The 20,028-nt window shown below is 31.6% G+C and overlaps 1 protein-coding gene across 1 annotated transcript in view; it reads right to left on the reverse strand.

Moving 5' to 3' along the window:
- Positions 1–19,664, reverse strand: part of LOC106688415 (uncharacterized) — a 36,413-nt gene extending 16,749 nt beyond the window's left edge. The window contains exons 1-5 of the mRNA XM_014432856.3: positions 19,374–19,664; positions 19,018–19,069; positions 8,489–8,547; positions 6,796–6,958; positions 3,827–4,007 (exon numbers count right to left, since the gene is read on the reverse strand). Coding sequence (XP_014288342.1) covers positions 3,827–4,007; positions 6,796–6,958; positions 8,489–8,547; positions 19,018–19,069; positions 19,374–19,443 — 525 coding nt within the window. The 5' untranslated portion in view covers positions 19,444–19,664. The remainder of the gene's footprint in view (positions 1–3,826; positions 4,008–6,795; positions 6,959–8,488; positions 8,548–19,017; positions 19,070–19,373) is intronic.
- Between the last annotated feature and the right edge of the window lie 364 nt (positions 19,665–20,028).

A 20,028-nucleotide genomic window follows, 5' to 3' on the forward strand; every position in this document is an offset into this window, starting at 1 on the left:
TGACCGTATAATTTCAATTATGAAGAAGACGGTCAGGGTAGCAATCAATAAGAGCAAAAATAGCAAACAACTATTTATTTCCGACGTTTCACCGCACTTTGTAGAGCTTCATCAGGGCTGTTCAAGTTGATAGCTAACTACACAGACTTTCATAAGTTTGTAAAGATTTTAACTTAAACAGCCCTGATGAAGCTCTACAAAGTGCGGTGAAACGTCGGAAATAAATAGTTGTTTACTATTTTTGTTCTTATTGACCGCAACCCTGACCATCTTCTTCATAATTAAAAATTTTTTTTTTAATCATTCTTTTTTTAAATAAACATTTAAAAAATAATGGCAATTGTGTCTACTTAATATTATTTTCATTATTTAAAAGATGAGATTTATCTTATTAGCTTTGGGCATTGATCCTCACCTGAAGAATTAAAATTGAACAATTTTCAAAACAATAATTTAAATTCTGAAGATGGGGACCAATGCCTCAAAATTTATACTAATAAGACAAACACACCTCGGATATAATGACATATCAGTCATTGAATATTTCCATACCCATGATTTTGATAACCTTACCTATGCATTTATTAAAAGTAACCACAGTTATTGCGACTGATCAGCTAAAATGACTCACTTTGACTCATTGAACTATTACAGACTGATTTCAGTGGTGGAATTCCAGGAATTTATAAAAAAGCTTTGCAAACAACCCCAGTTTTTCGAAGAATTAAATGTTTCTTTTACTTTAAAATCCTTGTTTAGAAGTTGGAAGGGATTTATTTTCGTGCAGTGAATTGTTTAATGTTTAGTTTTGTTGTTTCCTTCAAGAGATGCATCATGTATTAAAAAAAACAAAAAAACTTTAAATTATCTTCAATTTGGAAACATAGGACCTTAATTAGAGATTCAGAAAAGTTAAGAAATTCCATCATTTCGCCCTCTAAGAAATCAATGAGCTATTCCTCTGAAATGATTTGAAATCCAAAGAAACTGCATTATTTCCCTCTCTTGTCCCAACCTGCTCACTAAAGCTAACAATTTCTGGAAATTTATTCCTTGCAGAACTAGACAATCTTCAGAAGAAGAAATATCTAGATATTGGGTTTCAAGAAGTTCTAGAAATAACATTGGGTTTACAAACTTAACTGTGAAGCTGCAGGAATGCCCTCAGTAATATCTAACGATTAGTTGTCCATGATACTGGATGTCGATAACCTATGATTAGAGAAGGCAAAAGCGACAACATCTTTAAAGCTGATCAGAAAAGTTTAATTCATATATTTATGCCTGTCATTACTCAACAATCTATAATTGTCCATGATATATTATAAATTTGAATGATTATAAATTTATAAAGGTATGTTCATAGTTTTACAAAAAAAAGTTCAACATCATCATTCATATAAAGCAATTTATTAGCATTTGGTAAAAATAATTATTTGGTATTTAGTATGGACTAAAATAATCAATGAAAAAACACTGATTTTGCTTATATAATTTCTAAATTAGGCTTTCCAGAGAAAATGTATCTATTATAAGAATTAAAGAACATTAAAATCCGTAGAGAATAAGTGCAACATTTTTAAGTCAATTGAAAACTTTTCAAAGTCAAATTTAACCAATGCCATTTCAAATGTAACTTTCCTCTTTCAATTCAAACTCTTTTGATTTCAAAATTAACTATTTCCATTTCAAATGCAACTTTTCCCATTTCAATTGTAACCCAATTGGACTTGAATTATTGAGTTTCTAGATAATCAATAATACTACAAATAACTTCAAAAGAGATAGTAAATTGAAATGCTCATACACCATCACAAATTTGATGTAAAAAGTAGAATTAGGATCCTTTAAAATCTAGTAAATGACTTGTATACCCAAGAAAACTCAAAATGCAACAATACATCAAAATGCTGAAGGGCAATAAAAAATTTCATTCAAAAAGAACAATCAGGACTCAAAGTAAATAAAACCCGAAAACCAAATAAACAAAAAATGGAAATGTCCATGTACGATCAATAATCCAATTCGAATATATAGAATCAGGGCCTTTCAAATCCTAAAAAACAATTACTATATCCAAGAAAACTTTAAAAGTAACAATAAATTGAAATGCACCAGTTAACACAAACCTAATATTATAAACAATCTTCAACAAACATTATTCTGGACTATATTGTTATATCTATGATGCTATCCTAAATAGCACAAATGGTCTTTTATTTTTATTTAAGTTCCAATAATTTATCTGATTAGCACAAAGCGCAATTATTACGTAAATTCAATGTTTGAACTTTAAGTTACTAAGAGCTCCAAGGAACACAAAAATACATAAAACTTCACTTTACTTAAAATGATAGCACGCATATCTCTAGGGAAAATCTACTGAGACTGCACTGCACTCCTTGGTAGGGAGGATTGAAAAGGCCTTATCACATAAGGAGTCCGCTTTAGGACTCTTTTTCGATGTAGATGGGGCATTTGACAAAACAAGGCCTGAAGTAGTCTGTAAAGCCTTATTAGACATTTCTGCCTCGAATGTGATTATCAGGTGGATCAGATTTGTTCTTAATAATAGAATAATTGTTGTTTTGGAAGATGGTACTAGGCTACAGGTGCAACAGTAACTGGATGCCCTCAGGGGTACAACAGTAACTGGATGCCCTCAGGGGAGTTACATCTCACCGTTGCTATGGTGCCAAGTTGTGGATAGCCAATTGAGAAGACTTGGGGATGCTGGGATATTCGCGCAAGCTTTTGCAGACAATGGAGTGATCCTCATTAGTGTAAAATTCGTGAGTACCATCATGGAACTAATGCAAGTAGCATGTAATGTAGCACAGACATGGTGTACTGAAATGAAGCTTTCAGTAAACTCATCAAAGACAGAGTTGATTCTATTTACCAGGAAACGGAAATTGGGTAATTTCAAACCCCGATTTTTATTGGCAATCAACTACAATTAAGCCAAAATGTCAAATACCTCGGAATTAGTTTGGACGCTGTTGGCACTCCCTGGGGTTTCAACCCGAAGGTTATGCATTGGATTTACACAATGATAATAAGACTGAGAATTTACTATGGAAGTATTGTGTGGTGGACAGCCCAACAAAGGGCTTCCCATGTGCGAATGGCCAGTAAGATCTAAAGGATAGCCTGTATTGGCATAACTGGGGCATTTCGTACAACATCTACAAAGTCATTAGAAGTCCTGCTTTCCCTAATACCACTCCACTTATCGATTAAAGGGGAAGCGGTATTAGCCTATCTAAGAATGAAAGAAAATAGTCAGAGGACAGAGACAGGAGAAGTTACTGGTCACGTGACAATAGCTAAAGTGGTGGAAAGCGAGTTTGCAATACCGCTCACCACTTCTAGATAAAATACCCACTCTAGACACCAAAATTAGTTACCTACACCCAAAGTTAGAGGATTGGGTACAGGGTTTACCATCATAAATGGTTTGTTATATGGTGGTGTATTTTATATTGTTGATAATTTTATAGAGAAAAATAAATGTTAATATTTTTAAATTTTAAATAAATAGGTTTTGAAATTAGAATAAAGAAAATGACCTGGGCAGAATAGCCTGCAATAGAAATTGTGAATTAATATGAGGAGGAGTTTTGTATTGAAGATGTCCTTGAAGATGGCTGGAATGGCCGAAACGTTGGACTAGTGAGAAATAAAGTGTTGAGACAGTATTGGATACCAATTTTTGATTTATTTAATAAATAATTACCTTGTCTCAAAAAATTTTGAAATAATATAATTAAAATAATTAATTTTTTATGTTGCTATTGGAATTCAACAAACACAAAATGCATACCTTATCAATAAAAGTACATCCATGAAGACCAGTTATTTGGCAACGTCTAACATCAGGAACTTTGAAATAGGTATGGAGCAACAAATTAAAAGTTATTGTTACTTCTTTACTGGGATTATACACACCAATTATAAAATGCAATTCTTTTTCCCTGAGTATTAGCCTATAGCTCAATCTAAAACTAAAAAGCAACAAAACATGTTAATAAATATTAATGTTAATAAAGGGTATAAACTAAGAAAACAGATTAATCAGGAGATGAAATTCATAAGATAAGAAAAACTGTTAATACACACTTTTTGTTTAAGCAAGAGTCATACCATTAAATATTAAGAAAAAAATACTCATTTTCATCACTTAATATTACAGAGTAGCATGGAGAAAGTTTGTGACTTTTTCCAAATTTTCCCTGACCCTTTACAAATTTATAATACATATTATTCATTACTATTTTACTTATTAAATGTTGATACAGGTACACTTTATATTGGGATTAAAACTTTTACTGAGTTAGTATATTGGACACTGATATTCAGAAAAATACTACTACTCGTTTCACAATGGTTTATTACTTCTAAAGTTAATAAATAAAGTTTGATATACTTAAAGACCTCTGTAACAACATCAATTTTGAACAAAAAAAAATTATTTGGATTCATTTTTTATGCTTTGGTATCATGATGGCTGAGAAATGGAAGTATAAAACCTCGAAACAACTCCTATTTTGAAATTAAATTGTGGATGATAACGTTCTGATAAGAGAATCATTCCTGGCTGAACCTGAAAAGCCAGGAATAGTTCAATTTTTTTCATTAGGTTAATTACGAAATTTCATTTGTTTTATTTAAAATAATAAACCAAAATGCAAATAATCTACCGTTTCAGTAAAAAACAAAAGATAATACACAATAGTACTCAAAAAGACAAAACAAAAGAGCTTGGGAAAATAAAAGCTCATTATTCCAACACCCTTTTGTAACAACAATTAAAAACTGTGAAAAATGGGAATTTTTGAACATTTAATTTCAATTGTTATACGAACTTGTTTTATGCCTTAAGTTGCTACTTTTTTTGTACAAAAAATGCATCAATAGATATTTCAAGAAAAAATTATAATAGCTTATTACGTAAATTATCAATATGTAATAATATTCTTTATTAAATCCTATTCTCGAAAAACAATTTGAAAAAGGCTCAAACATGTCCCATAGAAAATTTTTAAAATTATATTTGTTTGGAAAAAGTTGCACAACTCTATTACTATGAAATACATCAGAGGTTAAATTTAAAACCTTAAAAATGCATTTCTAAAGAGTAGCTCAACAATCATAGGGATGATAGTATCATGAAATTTAAGTGAGGTTTTATTTAATGCCTCAAAAATGCATTAAAAAATCGAGATTTTTGTTGCTTCTACCAGGAGGGGAGTGGGTTTATTTATATTTTTTGATTTTCCTAAAATCTTAAGTAAGTAAATATATGCACAGGAGGCTAACTTGATCTTTTTGATAATCCAAGTAATTATAAATTACTTAGGGATTAACCATTGATTGAATTGTTTAAAATAATGGTTTCCCTCACTATGTAAAACTTTCCCTCTTCTTATGGGAGAAGCAAGCAGAATCCTAATTTTCGAACATATTTTTGAGGTATTAAATCAAACCTCACTTGTATTTCATGATACTATTATCTCTTACGATTGTAGAATAAATCTTTATGAACAAATATTCTTTTTTTAAACAATTTTTTCTTCACCTCTTAAATGTTAAAAAATATGTTCAGTATCTTTATGAATTTTTTTACCATGTAGCTACATACCAATTTAAATCTAAAATATACACGATTCGCTTATATTATTTTTCTTCAAATAATTATGCTGAAAAAGTTCAACCAAGATGTATATCAAAAAAATTTTTTTTTTTTTTTGTTAGCGCACCTGTCTAATCCAGAAACAGTGTAAAAATAGCCCTAAATCAATTTTAGCAAATTCCATCCACTAATTTTTCTTATCCATACAATAACTTAATTCATAACAGGCAATAATATATTTTCCTAGAGACACCAATAGATTGAAAATCGCCTGTTCGATTAGGCCTGAAGTTGAGGATTAATGTAAAAATAGAACTAGTATCAATTTTATCAAATTCCATCCCATTTTTCTGGATAGGACTATATTTCAAAATGGCTTATCCCATTTCGATTTTATTCTCTGATTACAAATCATATACTATGAAATATGGAAATATAGGTAATAATGTACTCACTAGAAATAGTGAGATATAGCTTTCTCACTATTTCTAGTAGGTACATTCATCATACCATCGATACCATGGTATCTATCATACCATAGACACCATGCCAAAGTGGCGTAACAAAAAAATTTCTGAGTTGTTGAATTATGGTTTCATATATAATGTAGCCTTTAATTTCTATTAAGTGATCATTGCATTTATAATTAGTTAAATGACATATTCAGTGCTTGCAGAAAAAAAGAAAATTACATTAAAATGCAACAAAACTGAAGACAAAAGCATACACAAATATCTCACTCTGGCTTTGCACCAATGATATATACTTGAATGACTTTTCTTTTTATATTAGTTATAATGATCCTATAACAATTCTTTATTGTTCGTTATTTGAATAGTCTGACCACAGTAATTTTCTTAACTTTTCCTGGTTTTCATGATCACTAGAAACCCTGTTTTAGAACAAAATTATTATTAAACAGCATTGAAGTATGTTATTTAAGATTAACTGTTCAAAGGAGAGAGGGAGAATTAAAACAAACATAAAAAGTATGATAAATTATACCTCTCTACGTACATACAAACAAAGAAACAATTTTAATTAAAATTAAAATTTTAAAGCAAGTCATTACATGCTAATTTGAACCTAATAAGAGGTTATTTATGGCAAATATAAGATGTAAACTAAAAGTAATTTTTGAAAAAATAATGAATGCTTACGTATTGTTCCAATAATTAGTACGGATGAATTCATTGTCTCTCAGAGAAAATATTGCTTCTACATCGCCTCCCATTAAAGCTTCGGGTGGTTTTTCAACCTTCCAGCGACTTACTCTGGCAAAACCATGATTGGGAATTTGTGGATTTTCAGATCCATACTGAGCTGAGAAAATGAAAAATTTAAAAGGTCATTCAACAATAATATAGGTGACCTAAAAAATATGTAGCTCAGGTGCAGCATTAATGAAAATAAAAATTAAGCCATTAATTAATATTAATCAAGAAAACAGAAACCATTCCACTGAATTTTAAAAGTATAAATTTTAAATTTTTATGTAAAGTTAACTATGTTTAATGTCATGATATTAAACATACTTAACGTAAACTAATTACAGGCAGTGTTTGTACTTACGTCAGGTTCCATCCTTGGAACGAGTCCTATTCAACAAAAATGTGTATTTACAGATTAAGGCATATTTTGAAGCCTTTAGTTTATCTGATTTCTCTTAGAATGTGTACTCAATTTTAATATTTTGTTTTCATTTTTATTGATTTTTTAACGGCTTCTTTTGATAAGAATAGACCCCTTAAGTATTACTAAGAAAATATTAAAGACAACTGAACACCCCTAATCAATCAAACTACACGCAAATACTAGTATTTTTTCTACTTTCTATTTTTCAAAGTCTACATTGTATAGCAACCATTTATGGCACATATATCAAATGAATATCACAACTGTCTATGATACAAACAATTTTGAACTAAATACATTTTTTAAGTAACAACTCTTCATGTAAAATAATAATGTTAAGAAACTTCTGTATCCACTAAAAGAGAATTGGATAGATGAGAGAAAAATTTTAAGTCGTAAACTAATACGAACAATAATATTATAGTTAAAATGCAAAATCAACAAAAAAATTATATAAACAAATGGAATAACATTACTAATGTTTTAAAATTCAATCACCTCGATAGGGAAAACAAATTTTAATTGTAACGAAAAAAGATTAAATGTACACAGAGGTGGAATTCTGTAATGAGCATCACTTAACCAAAATATTCAACAAAAACAGAAAATATAACAGAAATTAAAGTCATTTTTAATTAATTGCCAACCTATGCAAAACCATGCATTTGACTCCAATAATCTATCACATCAAGCAAATAAAGTTGGAGAGAAACAGTTACATAGCTTAGAAAGAGGAAATCTAACATTAAAGATTCAATAATCAGCCTATCAACACTAAAAATATAAATGAAATAAAAAAGATCTATCATTTTATATGAAAAGTAACAATACAGTAATCCAGTTTAACAATAATAAGTATAATTTATAACTATAAAGAAAATTATCTGAATACCAGACTTTTTAACAAGGGAATTAACTGGACTGTTAATTATTATAATTATAAATTAATGAAAATCAATAGTTAAGAGAAAATAAAATAAATGAAAAGACAGAAAGACAGGCTTACATAATTCATATTGATTATACAGATTGACCACTAATTTAATGAAAGGAAAATAAGATCATGCATAACAATTGTAACAACTAATCAGGAGGGGGGGAACAATTATTTGTTTGTTTCTTCAATCTTTAAATAAATAAATATAAACTTATATATATATTACCTGAACCTCTAACTGAGATAAATTTACTACTTGACAAAAAATAAACACAACTCACGAAAAACAAGGGGTATGCCTCCTCGAATAGGTCTTCTTCCATCAAATACTGACTGCTTACTAGATAAAAACATCAAAATAAAATACATGTTATTACTTCAATTTCATTCCTTCTAAAACTATTTTAAAATCAAACAGCTCTTAAAATTTTTGAAATCAGTAAAAATTAGAAATTATATGTAGAAAAATAAAAATAAAGCCAACAACATTAATATTAACATATATAATAAATTTATATGAAAAGATGGTTGTGGATGCTCAATAGAACAGTAATAACCACAAGTGAAACTTATTTATTTTATAAATAAAAATAAAACAGTTTTTTTTTTTTTTTTTTTTTTACTCTTTTGATTAGACTTAAATAAAAATTTAGTAATTAAATTTTTTCTCACAATGTTTTTGGTTATCAGTTGTTTTTAATACTTTATTAGCTGATGAGAATTATAACTTCTATCAGTTTTCTCATGGCACTGTATCAATTTTTACTGCTTTGAAGCATATTGGTTATAAGTCCACTTCTACAAAGTTGGTTCATCGAATGTTAGATAGTAGCATAAGCTTATAGATTTTTGGAAACTTGTTAAGTAGAAGATTATAAGTGATGTATGGCCAACATGGATATCCAGAAGGTTGAAAAGTGTCTTGTGTTTGCTTGTGTACTTATTTATTTTATACTTTGATAAGTATAATTTTTAGTTATTAATTATATGTAAAATGTATATATAATTAATAACTAAATAATTATTATATAATGTAAAATTTGACACTGTGTACTGTTTCAGAGTTGGGACTTTCTAGTCCCGTAAGGTCTTGGTCTTATGTTGCTATAAAGTTAGGTAATGCATGCAGTCTGTATTTTACAATACTAATGGTGTTATTTATATTTTTATTTTACAATTGATCTATTTATTTAATTAATATATTTTCAATTTATTCAATTAATTTATTTTCTGGATCTCTGGCGAAAATCTTCAGAACACTGGGTGCCAATGGCGAACTTTGTCACATTGTGAGGAAGATATGAAATATGTGCTTCAAGGAAATTTGAGTTTTGACATATAATTTATTTTGTTTTAGATACAAAACGGCCTTATAGACCACACGAATATCATTTCTTCCCAACTTTCCCCTCCTTTCCTTTCTTCCTGCCTCTTCTTCATTCTTTCATACTAAACTCTTCTTTCTTCCTCGCTCCATACTCTCCCCCTTTTCACCTCTTTGGCACCCACAAGGACCATTATCTTCCTTCATTTTTCCTGATATTCATCCCTATATTATATTCCCCTTCGACTTGAGATTCTTAATTTCCCCGTTTCTTTCTTCATCTCCTTAAATTACCCACGGCCCCCTTTATATCTACACATTTTCGCAAAGATCTACCAATGACAGACCCTTTTTACAGTATAGGCTACTGGTGGCAAAGCTGAGTCTTTCCATCTTGACCAACCTCTCCTCCATACCCTTTCTCTCAGACCCATTACTACAAATAGTTTCCCCTAAATACTTGAAGCTATTTCTGACCCTGATTTCCCCCTACTTTGTTTTAACTGTTTTTTCCCTGAAAGTTTCGATCCGTAGTCATCAACTCTGTTTTTTCGAACGATATTTGCAAGCCGACTATTTCAGCTATTTCTTTTAGGGTGTTTAACTGCCCTATTGCTTCATCCACAGATTCCGCCCGGAGGGCCAGATCATCAGCATATGCTAGACAACTTACTCTGACATTAATCTTTTTTGGTCCAAATTTTTGACCCATAACTCCTTTGTTACTTTATCCAGCACTCCATTGAACAGTACTGGGGACAGACAATCCCCCCTGCGTGAGCCCCCTCCTGACCAGAAAGGGCCCACTGATGACACCTCGGAATTTCACCTTTGAGGTCATTTTGGTCAGCGTTTGCTCGACCAACCTCCTTGTCTTTCTGTCCATTCCATATTCTTCCAGAATCCCTAGTAAAACCCACCTATCCACAGAATCGTAGGCCTTCTTAAAGTTCACAAAGGAGATAAAAAGGTTGTAGTTTATACTGGAGTTGTAGTAATTTATCAGCAGTTTCAGACTCAGAATTAGTTCCTTGCATTAATTTCCTTTCCTGAAACCCCTGATATTCCCCAATCATCGGCTCCACTTGCGGATTTACCCTACTCAAGAGAGCCCTAGAAAAGATCTTGTAACTTGCAGGAGTTTTTGACGTCCATTCTTGGACCTTTCTTGTGCAAAGGATGTATAACTGCAGTCCTCTCCTCCAGCCAAACATCCATCATCAGCTCCGTGACCCTCTTCCTGAAGTCCTTTTCACTCGTCAACTTCCACATCTCTACTAACACTCCATCCTCACCTGATGCTTTGTTGTTCATGAGGGCCGCTATTATATCATCTGGCGGATCGGACTCCATTCACTCCACAGAACTTTTCCAGGTTGTCATTCTCTCCTGCGGTTCATTGCAGTGGAGCAGGTTCTCAAAGTATTCAGCAAAGATGTTACAGTTTTCCTCACTAGGTCCCATCCTTCCTCCTCAACATCACACCAGAAGGTGTGAAACCTCTGATCCTTTGTTTGCATGCTTTGTAGAAAAGATTCTTGTCATTCTTCTTAAAGTTTTTTCCATTTCATCCAATTGTTCATTGAAGAACTCTCTCCTTCTCTTCCTCAAAGTCTTATGCGCAATCTTTCTTCCCAAGAGATACTTTTTATATCCTTCTTCTGTTTTGTACTGGTTCCACTTCTTCCATACTTCGAACCTGTTCCTGATGGCTTCCTTGCACACACAGTCTCACCACTCTCTCTTTCCTATAATTTATATTGAATCTTATAACTTCTTCCATCATTTTATAACGTGCACCAAATGTTTTAATAAAATTATTATCTTTCAAACTACCAAATTATAAAAATGATATATTATTATTACAATAGGGCTTCCGCTGAGTCCTGTCAGGACTTACACAGGAAACAAAATATGTACAATGATTAATAATTAGAATCTACTAAAGATAAAATTACTCCTAGACAATTACAAATTAATAAAGATTTTTAATAATCCAAAAAGTTATTAAAAACAAATAATTAATTAATAGCCATGAAATCTGATGAAACCAAATTTTAATAAATATGGATTAATTATATCCACAGCACATTATGAGGGTAAAATTGATAATATTCTAAAAGAAAAAACACATTTATATACAAATTAGAAATAAGACTATTGAAGGTTTTACTCCTTTCTTTTCTTGTACCTCAATTCTTATGTAGACTGGAACTTATATAAAATATAGATTTGTTGATTTTACTACTACACGGCAGGTGCATCTGTCTGGTCCAGGAATAATTATTTGTCTACTTTTTATATCATATTACACATTCAATACAATGCATTCATTACTTTATTTGATTTATTTCCTTCAAAACTGATTATCTGCAAGTAAACATTTGTGATCCTGGTGTTCTTAATGATGTAAGACACTGATTTATTGTATTAAACTAATTTTTGTTTCCTCCTCATTTCTGAAATTCTAACTGTAAGATTATTTAAATTAATTTCATTTCAAAAAAGGTAAAAGAACTTTGAACCCAACTAATTTACTAGTCTTAATCATTTATTTTTTTAAATTAAAAAGACAATTTGGTATAACCGAGTCATTTTAAGAACTAAAAATAGAGATTAATAATTTCATAGAGAGAAAAACACTTTATTAGAAAAAATATGCTGCCCAGCTTCATTGGATTGCCTTATACACAGCACACTTGTACCTCGTGAATCACAATTAATTATAATCTTATTAATAATAATGATGAATACATCATATTTTATTTTTTTATATATCTGATTTGTCTCTCCAATCCAATTATGGAAGAGGCTTTACCTCTCCTCCTTCCGTCGTAAATATTTTCTTGCTTGCTTCCTCTACCAAGTTATCCAATCCCGCCTTCCATTGTACATCTTTGATATCCTTCAATTTAAATCCTCTGTGCAGTCCCGCAATACCCCCTCACGGCCTTCAGACTTATATGTAACTAACCATCGAACGGCAGCCTTTGGTAGATCTTTCCTCATCCCTACGGAATTCTATTCCCTCCTTCATTTGTATTTCTAATACCCTTCCAACCTTCATATTCCGTATCTTTGACCACCTTCTGTCCACTCAATTCCAGAAGAATAACAATTGAATGTTTCAGACAAAGTTTATATATTTTCTGTACTTAATGTTTCAGAATTTAGTTCATTCTTGTAAATATTTATATTAGCAGAAATTGTACCTTTCCATTTATTATTTTTAGTTTAATTACATTTGATTTTTATCATTTTTGTTTTCTATTATTTATTATCAAAAGTGTTTGTCATCTTATGTTTCATGATATGACATATGGATTTACTTTATTTGTTCTATTCTTACTTTATATATTCTGTTAATTATTGTTGTTCATTTCAATCTTTTCAAATTCATTATTTTATTATGTTTTATGACGTTTTATAAAGTCATTCTTATTTTGTATTTCACTTTAAGGCTCTAAAGCCTAATTCTGACGTCTGTATGTTACAGGCTCATTCTCGTTGATTAGAGGCCACTCCTCTACCTCATCTTCAGGCAGGTTTTTCAAGGGATTGTCAGCACTTCTAACGACATCCAAAACTTTCGTCAGAGCGTCTTGATGGTTTTCTTCCTCATCAGTCTGTAGAGTTAGGTCAGATGCAGGGTTTGCAGCTGGCCAAAGTTTTCTCCAGTATTTTTGGAGTGTTGTATTTTTTACCTGGTTTCAAGACAGTGCAATAGCATAGACGGCATCTTTTACTGTAAACTTTTTTTTGAAAATCAGTCACGTCACAGTCGGCATTTAACAGGCCTTGAATAAAAGACCTTCTATAAAAGCACTTAAAATTTTGAATAACCCCTTGGTCCACGGGTTGAATCCAAGATGTTACGTTAAGTGGGAGCAGAGTAGCAACAATATTTCCAGAAACTAACTCATCTACTGGCGGGTGGGCTTTTCAATTGTCCAAAAGAAGGATGGCTTTAGTATCTTCTGGTAGACCAAGGTTTTTGAAGGATTCCTTAACCTCAGGCACAAAGTGGTGAAAAAACTAGTCTTTAAAGGGGGAGGCAGTCATCCACGCATTTGATTGAGCATCGTATTGGACAGGCAAGTGTGTAACATTCTTAAAAGCCCTGAGTTTTGCAGATTTACCTATCATAAAAGGGGTCACTCGGTGGTTTCCAGACGCATTAGCACATAGCAAAACGGTTAATCTGTCTTTGTTTTTTTTTAAAACCCTTGGCTGCTTTTTCTCCTCCCCCAGCTAGTGTAGATGTTGGTAAACATCGCCACAATAGCCCTGTTTCATCAGCATTGTAAATCTGTTCAGTTTCAAAAGTTACGTTTACTGCGATGTGAAAGGACACAAAACAACGCACAAAAAAATGGCGAAGACGCTTCTTGATTGATTAACGGAGCTGCACTACACCTGAATTTGTTGTGACAGCTGAGACTAGCCGGCCGCTAATTGTTTCCTAACAATACCGAGCTCTTCCGGATGTTTATTTGCTTTAAAGACACACTTTTGGAGAAAACCAAAATTTTCACAATTTCCCGGAGCGACATTCTTATAAACTATAAGAAAGAGTAATAATTTTAAAATTGTATAGCTATAAATAGAATAATTAAGATATATAATGTGCAATATATGCATGCTCTCCGAGAGATCACCATCATTCTCAGCTACCATGCATGTGATGGTGGATGATTCCCAGGGAGTCCAGAATTATACCCTCTGCCTTTTTTGCCACATCCTTGATATCAACACAGAGTTCCTCCATGAAGCTCCTTGTTGTGCTTGGTATGATTCCACGAGCTCTGAACCAGAGGCCTCTCACGTAGAAGTCTCTTTCCCCGAAGCCCTCATGGAACTTTTCCTAAAGAAAAGGGATACATTTATTATAAATTTTCCTCTTTTCTTTATCTATTTTATTTGCCTGGTCAAGGTCATTACTTTCATATCTCACTGTAGGATCCAGAATGAATGCCGACACCTGTTTTGGGGAAAGCGACAATATTGGCATATCGTGTGGATCCCTCTGAATCTATGCAGGAGACCTCGTCGAAGCAGGCAAAATCCCTTTCTCTTAGGAGTTTCATCAATTCATGCTTTACTCTGTAGTGCTGCAGTGTTATGAGGAGGGAGTTGTTGCGACTGCTATAGAGCCCGCACACTCTGATGTCCCTAATCAAGGCACAATCTATCTGCACGTCAGCAATTTTGGCTGAAAAATCAAACACGAACTGGAACAGGGCATCAGGTACATTAGACAGTTCCTGAGCAATGGACCAATACTGTAAAGGAGCCTCCCATTGGCAGCGGATTAAGGCCAGACCTTTATACCTCCTCGGAGCGTACATCGCCATAGAGGTATTCGCAAGAAGTCCTATAATAGCCTTGACACTCTTGCGAATGATGGTGTCAATGTCCTCCAATACCGCTTATTGGACGTAGCTTTGCGAGGGGAGCAGTTTGGAAAGGGTAAGTAAGATCTGGGAACACATTGGTTGACAATGTTGACCTTTTGCTCAGGCTTAAGCAGGCAAGAGGTGACTAGCTTGTCAAGATTTTCATTTAACTTGGTCACCGAATCTTCGTTGAACTACAGCTCTCCCAAGAATGTGTATACTAAATATCTAACGGTCTCATCTTTTTCAATTGTCTGGATGCTATCTCTATTCTCAAGGGAGAGCCTCGTTGTCTCCAGCTCTCCTTTATTCATAACGATACCCACGCTTTTCCGAGGATTCAAAGCCAAGTCAATCTCCTCAAATGTTCTCTGAACACAGTCAATTATTCTTTCCGCAGCACCCTTGTCGCACGCTGAAACTGCCTGGTCATCCGTGAAACCTATGAGGACCACATATCATTGGTCACTATCGAGCTTATACCAGAATTTATTTGCAAAGTCTTGCTCTCAAAGGTCACGGTACAGATCTATGGCCATGTTGAATAACGAAAACAACAAAGGCCCACCTTGGGGTACTTCATGCAGTACCCTGATTTGGATTGTAGAGTTGGAACCTATGTTGACTCTAATGCTGTTCATAGAGAGGAGAGCCAAAATCATAATTTTTAAGATCCGGTGACACCTCCTGCTTCAAGTGAGCTCACGATATAGTTATGGCCAACTTGTCTGACGGCTCCGGTCTGCTTTATTAGACCTCTGCGGATTTGATACTTTTTCAGCACCCATATAACCTTATACCCAGCACATGCATGATCAAAATAAATTAGTACAAAAAATAAAAAAAAATTAATTAGAAAAAAAATACATGCATATACGTATTTAGTAATTTAAATGAGAAATTATGTGAAAATAATATAAATGAGAAGGGAAAGATAAGAGCTTGAGGGGACAAGTTTGCTAAGTCCATGTAGAAAATTGGTTCTTCACTGGTGTGAAGAAGTAATGCCTCACAAACCCAAGAAATAAAATGGAATGGTAGTGAGTAAAATTACCTCTGTAAAAACAAACCTGGGAAACAAAGTGTGTATGTATGCGGATTAAGAGAAAAAAACAAAGAATAATGGAAACTTAAGGTTAAGTACCTATCAGGATTAAACATACATAATACAATTACTATAAGGAGAATATGGTCAAGTCTGGAGTCAAGAACACGAATAAGTGATACTTACTTTACTGTGGAAACATTACAGTTTTAATATAATATATTATGAATGGATTTTTATGTAATCAATTAAGCTAAAATTCAAAGATATTTTAAAGGTATCAACATTACACAATCAATTATTTTATATTTAAGCTAATTCATTTCATATTTTAACACTTTTTGCAGCTAATTTTAAAGTCAGTCATATTTTTACTGAATACTTTACACTTTTAATTTTTATAAGGATTCTATCTTAATTTTACTTTTATTTATTAAGGATTTTATCTCCTGATTGAGCATCAAGGTTCAATGCTAAGGCCCTATAAATAGTATAGCCTGTTTATTACTACCGTTGAAACCCATATTTATCTTAACACATTTTTTTCAAGATAACATTAACATGAAGTTAATTGATGAGAAACTATTACATAAATTAATCAAAATATAATGTTTAATTGAGTAATGTTAATGCTTTCAAAAATGTCTTTACATTTCAGAGAAATTGATTATATAAAAAATCATTTCTAATATATTAAATAAAAAATAATCTTACATTAAATAATAATTGCACAGGAGTGAAGGACACTAACAAATGATACTTATGTTACTGAACTAAAATATGCACTTGGGGGTATTTTCAGCTACTATAGCTTGAAGGTTTGAAATTAGAGCCGAAATGTTGGCATAATAAATTAAGTATCACTTATTAGTGCACCCCCTCCTGACCATAATCTCCTCATATTAACTACATTGTATTCATTTATTAATTATATTAGGTTTAATCCATAACACAAAATGAATACAATTAACCAAAATGGATGATATATTTTCATTTTTATTTTTCTTCCTCTTGAAGCCCTTATCAGAACAGAGGCCTCAATCTGCTCAGCTTCACTAGTAAAGGATTTTCCTCTAGATATATAGCTCCTAAGACAAATGCATAGTACTTTACCTCAAGTTTCTGTTAGTTCTTGGTTTTCTCTCTTAATCTACAAACATAAACACTTTGTTTCCCAGGTTTGTTTTTACAGAGGTAATTTTACTCAGCACTATTCCTGTGGTTATGAGCCAATACTTCTTCACACCAGTGTAAAATGGATTTTCTACAAAGACCCCACAAACTTGTCTACCCAAGCTCTTATCTTCCCTGACTCCTTTATATTACAATTCTGAATCTTTAGTACTAGATCTCTATTATTAGATCGACAGCTAACCCTGCTTTACTATTGCAATCTGTAGGCAAAACACTAAACATTTTTCTGATAAAGAACATGATACTACTCTACATTCATCAAATTTTGTATTACAGTAATTAAATAAATATTAACACTCAAATATTGTAACATATTCATAATTTTTAAATATCTGTTAAATTTCCTGATTAAATAGTATATATATTATTTTAGATAGGTCTCAGTACATAATTGTATATTTTTGGCAGTAAAATTGTTATTATTCCGGTGTGGTAGCCTATTAAATAAATGTGTAGAAAAACCAGCAATCAACACTGGGATTCCAGGATTAAGAAGTTTTTAAACACTACTTGTAAGAAAGACGCTGGAACCTATAAGGAGATTGGCAAAGGAACCCAAAGGCAGGTGCAAATGGGCAAAAGATCTTCTATTTTAAATTGCACTGAAGAGGTTGGAAAAGAAGAAGAAAGTTGGTACAATTTTCAAGAAATATTTGGATATTTGTTAGGTATATAGTAAAACTGTAGTTTACTGAAAAATTAAAAAAATTATCAAAAACATTATTTTTTGATGATTTAAGTGGTTCTTGGTATACTCAAGAACTTGAACTTCGTTTCAAAAATAAATTATAAAGCACATTCAAATTGTGGAAATTCTCTTTAAGATCACCTAGAACTGAAAATTTAACACAATTCAGTTCTGTAAATAATAAAAAGTCATTTGTTGAAAGGAATACTGAAGCACAAATGTTAACCCTTCAACAAACAATGTTTTTACATATTTCCCCTAATTACTAACCTGAATTTTTAATTCAAAACAGTTTAAATTGGAAATTCAAGCAAGTATGTAGGATGGATAAATATAGCCACTGTCCATTTCTAAATACTAGCCTGAATTTTCAGAACAAAACAATTTGAATTGATCAGGCTGGTGTAAAGGGATAAAGAAATAAATATAGCCAGTATACACAAAAGGGTTCAACAATCATTTATAGTTTTTAAATGTTTAATTAAAAGAAGTTTGTTTTTAAATCTCCTCCGTTCAGAGGAAAACTCCTAAATCTCATAAAGGTTGGTGTTTGTAACAGCATCTCATACACATTAATTAGAATAATAAAGTTTACAATAAACATATTGTATAGATACCTTAACAAACAGCAGAAAAAAACAAAAATTTTACCAAATATGAAACATAAATAAATATTAAAGTTCACTATGTGGTGATATCATCCATTAAGCTTCCAACAATAAGGAAATTATGGCGTTTTTGAATTACTACTATTGAATAAAGGAATTTTGGCGTTGATGACCGGTAGGTTTTATGCCTTAATTTCTGAATAAACAAACAAACAATAAGGAAATTTAATATAAATTGTAGTCATTAAGGAAAGTATTGGAAAGTGGACAGGTAGGACCCAATATCAACTAAATTATAAATCTATCTGGCTCTTGTATTGATATTGTCATTTGTTAATTACAGAACTTTGTGATTTAAATGAACAATTAATCATCCCAATAAAATTTGTTTAAAACTTACAAATCACTTAAGAATTAACATCAGTGTTTCTCATAACAAAATGAAGATTTCTAATATGAAAAGAACAATATAGCAACACATAACATCAAGTTCCTGTAATGTAAAATAACTTTTTCTTTATTAACTATATGTAAAAATTCAACTGATCAACTTACCTTACAAATATTTGTTCTTGATTATTTACTCTCCAAGAAACAACTGTTGCTCCTGCAATGAAAGAACTCATATAAAGGACCTCAAATTGAATTGTTCTCAGTTAAGAACAAAAAAGAATCAAAGGATTACTGTCAATCAATAATTATTGTTAACTATATAATTTAACATGAATTAAGATGGAGGAAAAACGTAATATTATGGATTTACTATAGAGTAGAAAAAAAAAACTTAATATGCCGGCAGCTTCTCACCAAGACACCATGGAGTAAAATTACTGGGCAGAAAGTTGTAAAGTAATACAAAATCGAAGGATCGTGAGTTTTACAATAAATTGAATAATAAATTTTAACGTTACCATGCAAATTGACGGTACAAGTAGTATTATTTCCCCGGTCTAGAACAACAACACTTGTGGGAGCTGCCATTATACAGTTAGGAGAACGAAGTACTTTTTTTTCTATACAGTTTGGTTAACAAAAGTTGTTTTTTATGCTTAAAGTCTTTATTTTGTAAAATAAAACCACGCTACCATTCATACTAATAACTCTACGAAAAAAATATCATCTTCAACAAAACGAATTTTGGTGTAAAGTACGCCTAGATTAAGAATCGAGTTTAAATGCCGAATCCCAATAATATCTGTATCGAAAAAAAAATTAACCAACTACAACTCTAAATTAAGTAAATTTCATCGTTAATTTGTTTTAAATTGTTCTTTTTTTTGTTGTACAAAATAAAGGAAAGTAATATACATATGTATAGACCGCAAATATTAGATTGGTGACAAACCAAATAATAACAACTTTTACTCATTACCTCAATACTATTTTTTTTTAACCAAGGAACTGACAACAAGAAAGTGTAAAATATTCAGTTTCAAAGATACTGGATATGTCGGAAAGGAAGAGATAAAAGAATACTAGTATTTTTGATTACTGCTAGTGGTAAAGCTTAGTTTATCATCGAATTTTGTAAATTAGGTTACTATTTAAATATAGAAATCAGATTAA

The sequence above is a fragment of the Halyomorpha halys genome, unplaced genomic scaffold (genome assembly GCF_000696795.3).
Source record: "Halyomorpha halys isolate HHAL.00 unplaced genomic scaffold, Hhal_1.1 Scaffold1125.1, whole genome shotgun sequence".
NCBI lineage: Eukaryota > Metazoa > Arthropoda > Insecta > Hemiptera > Pentatomidae > Halyomorpha > Halyomorpha halys.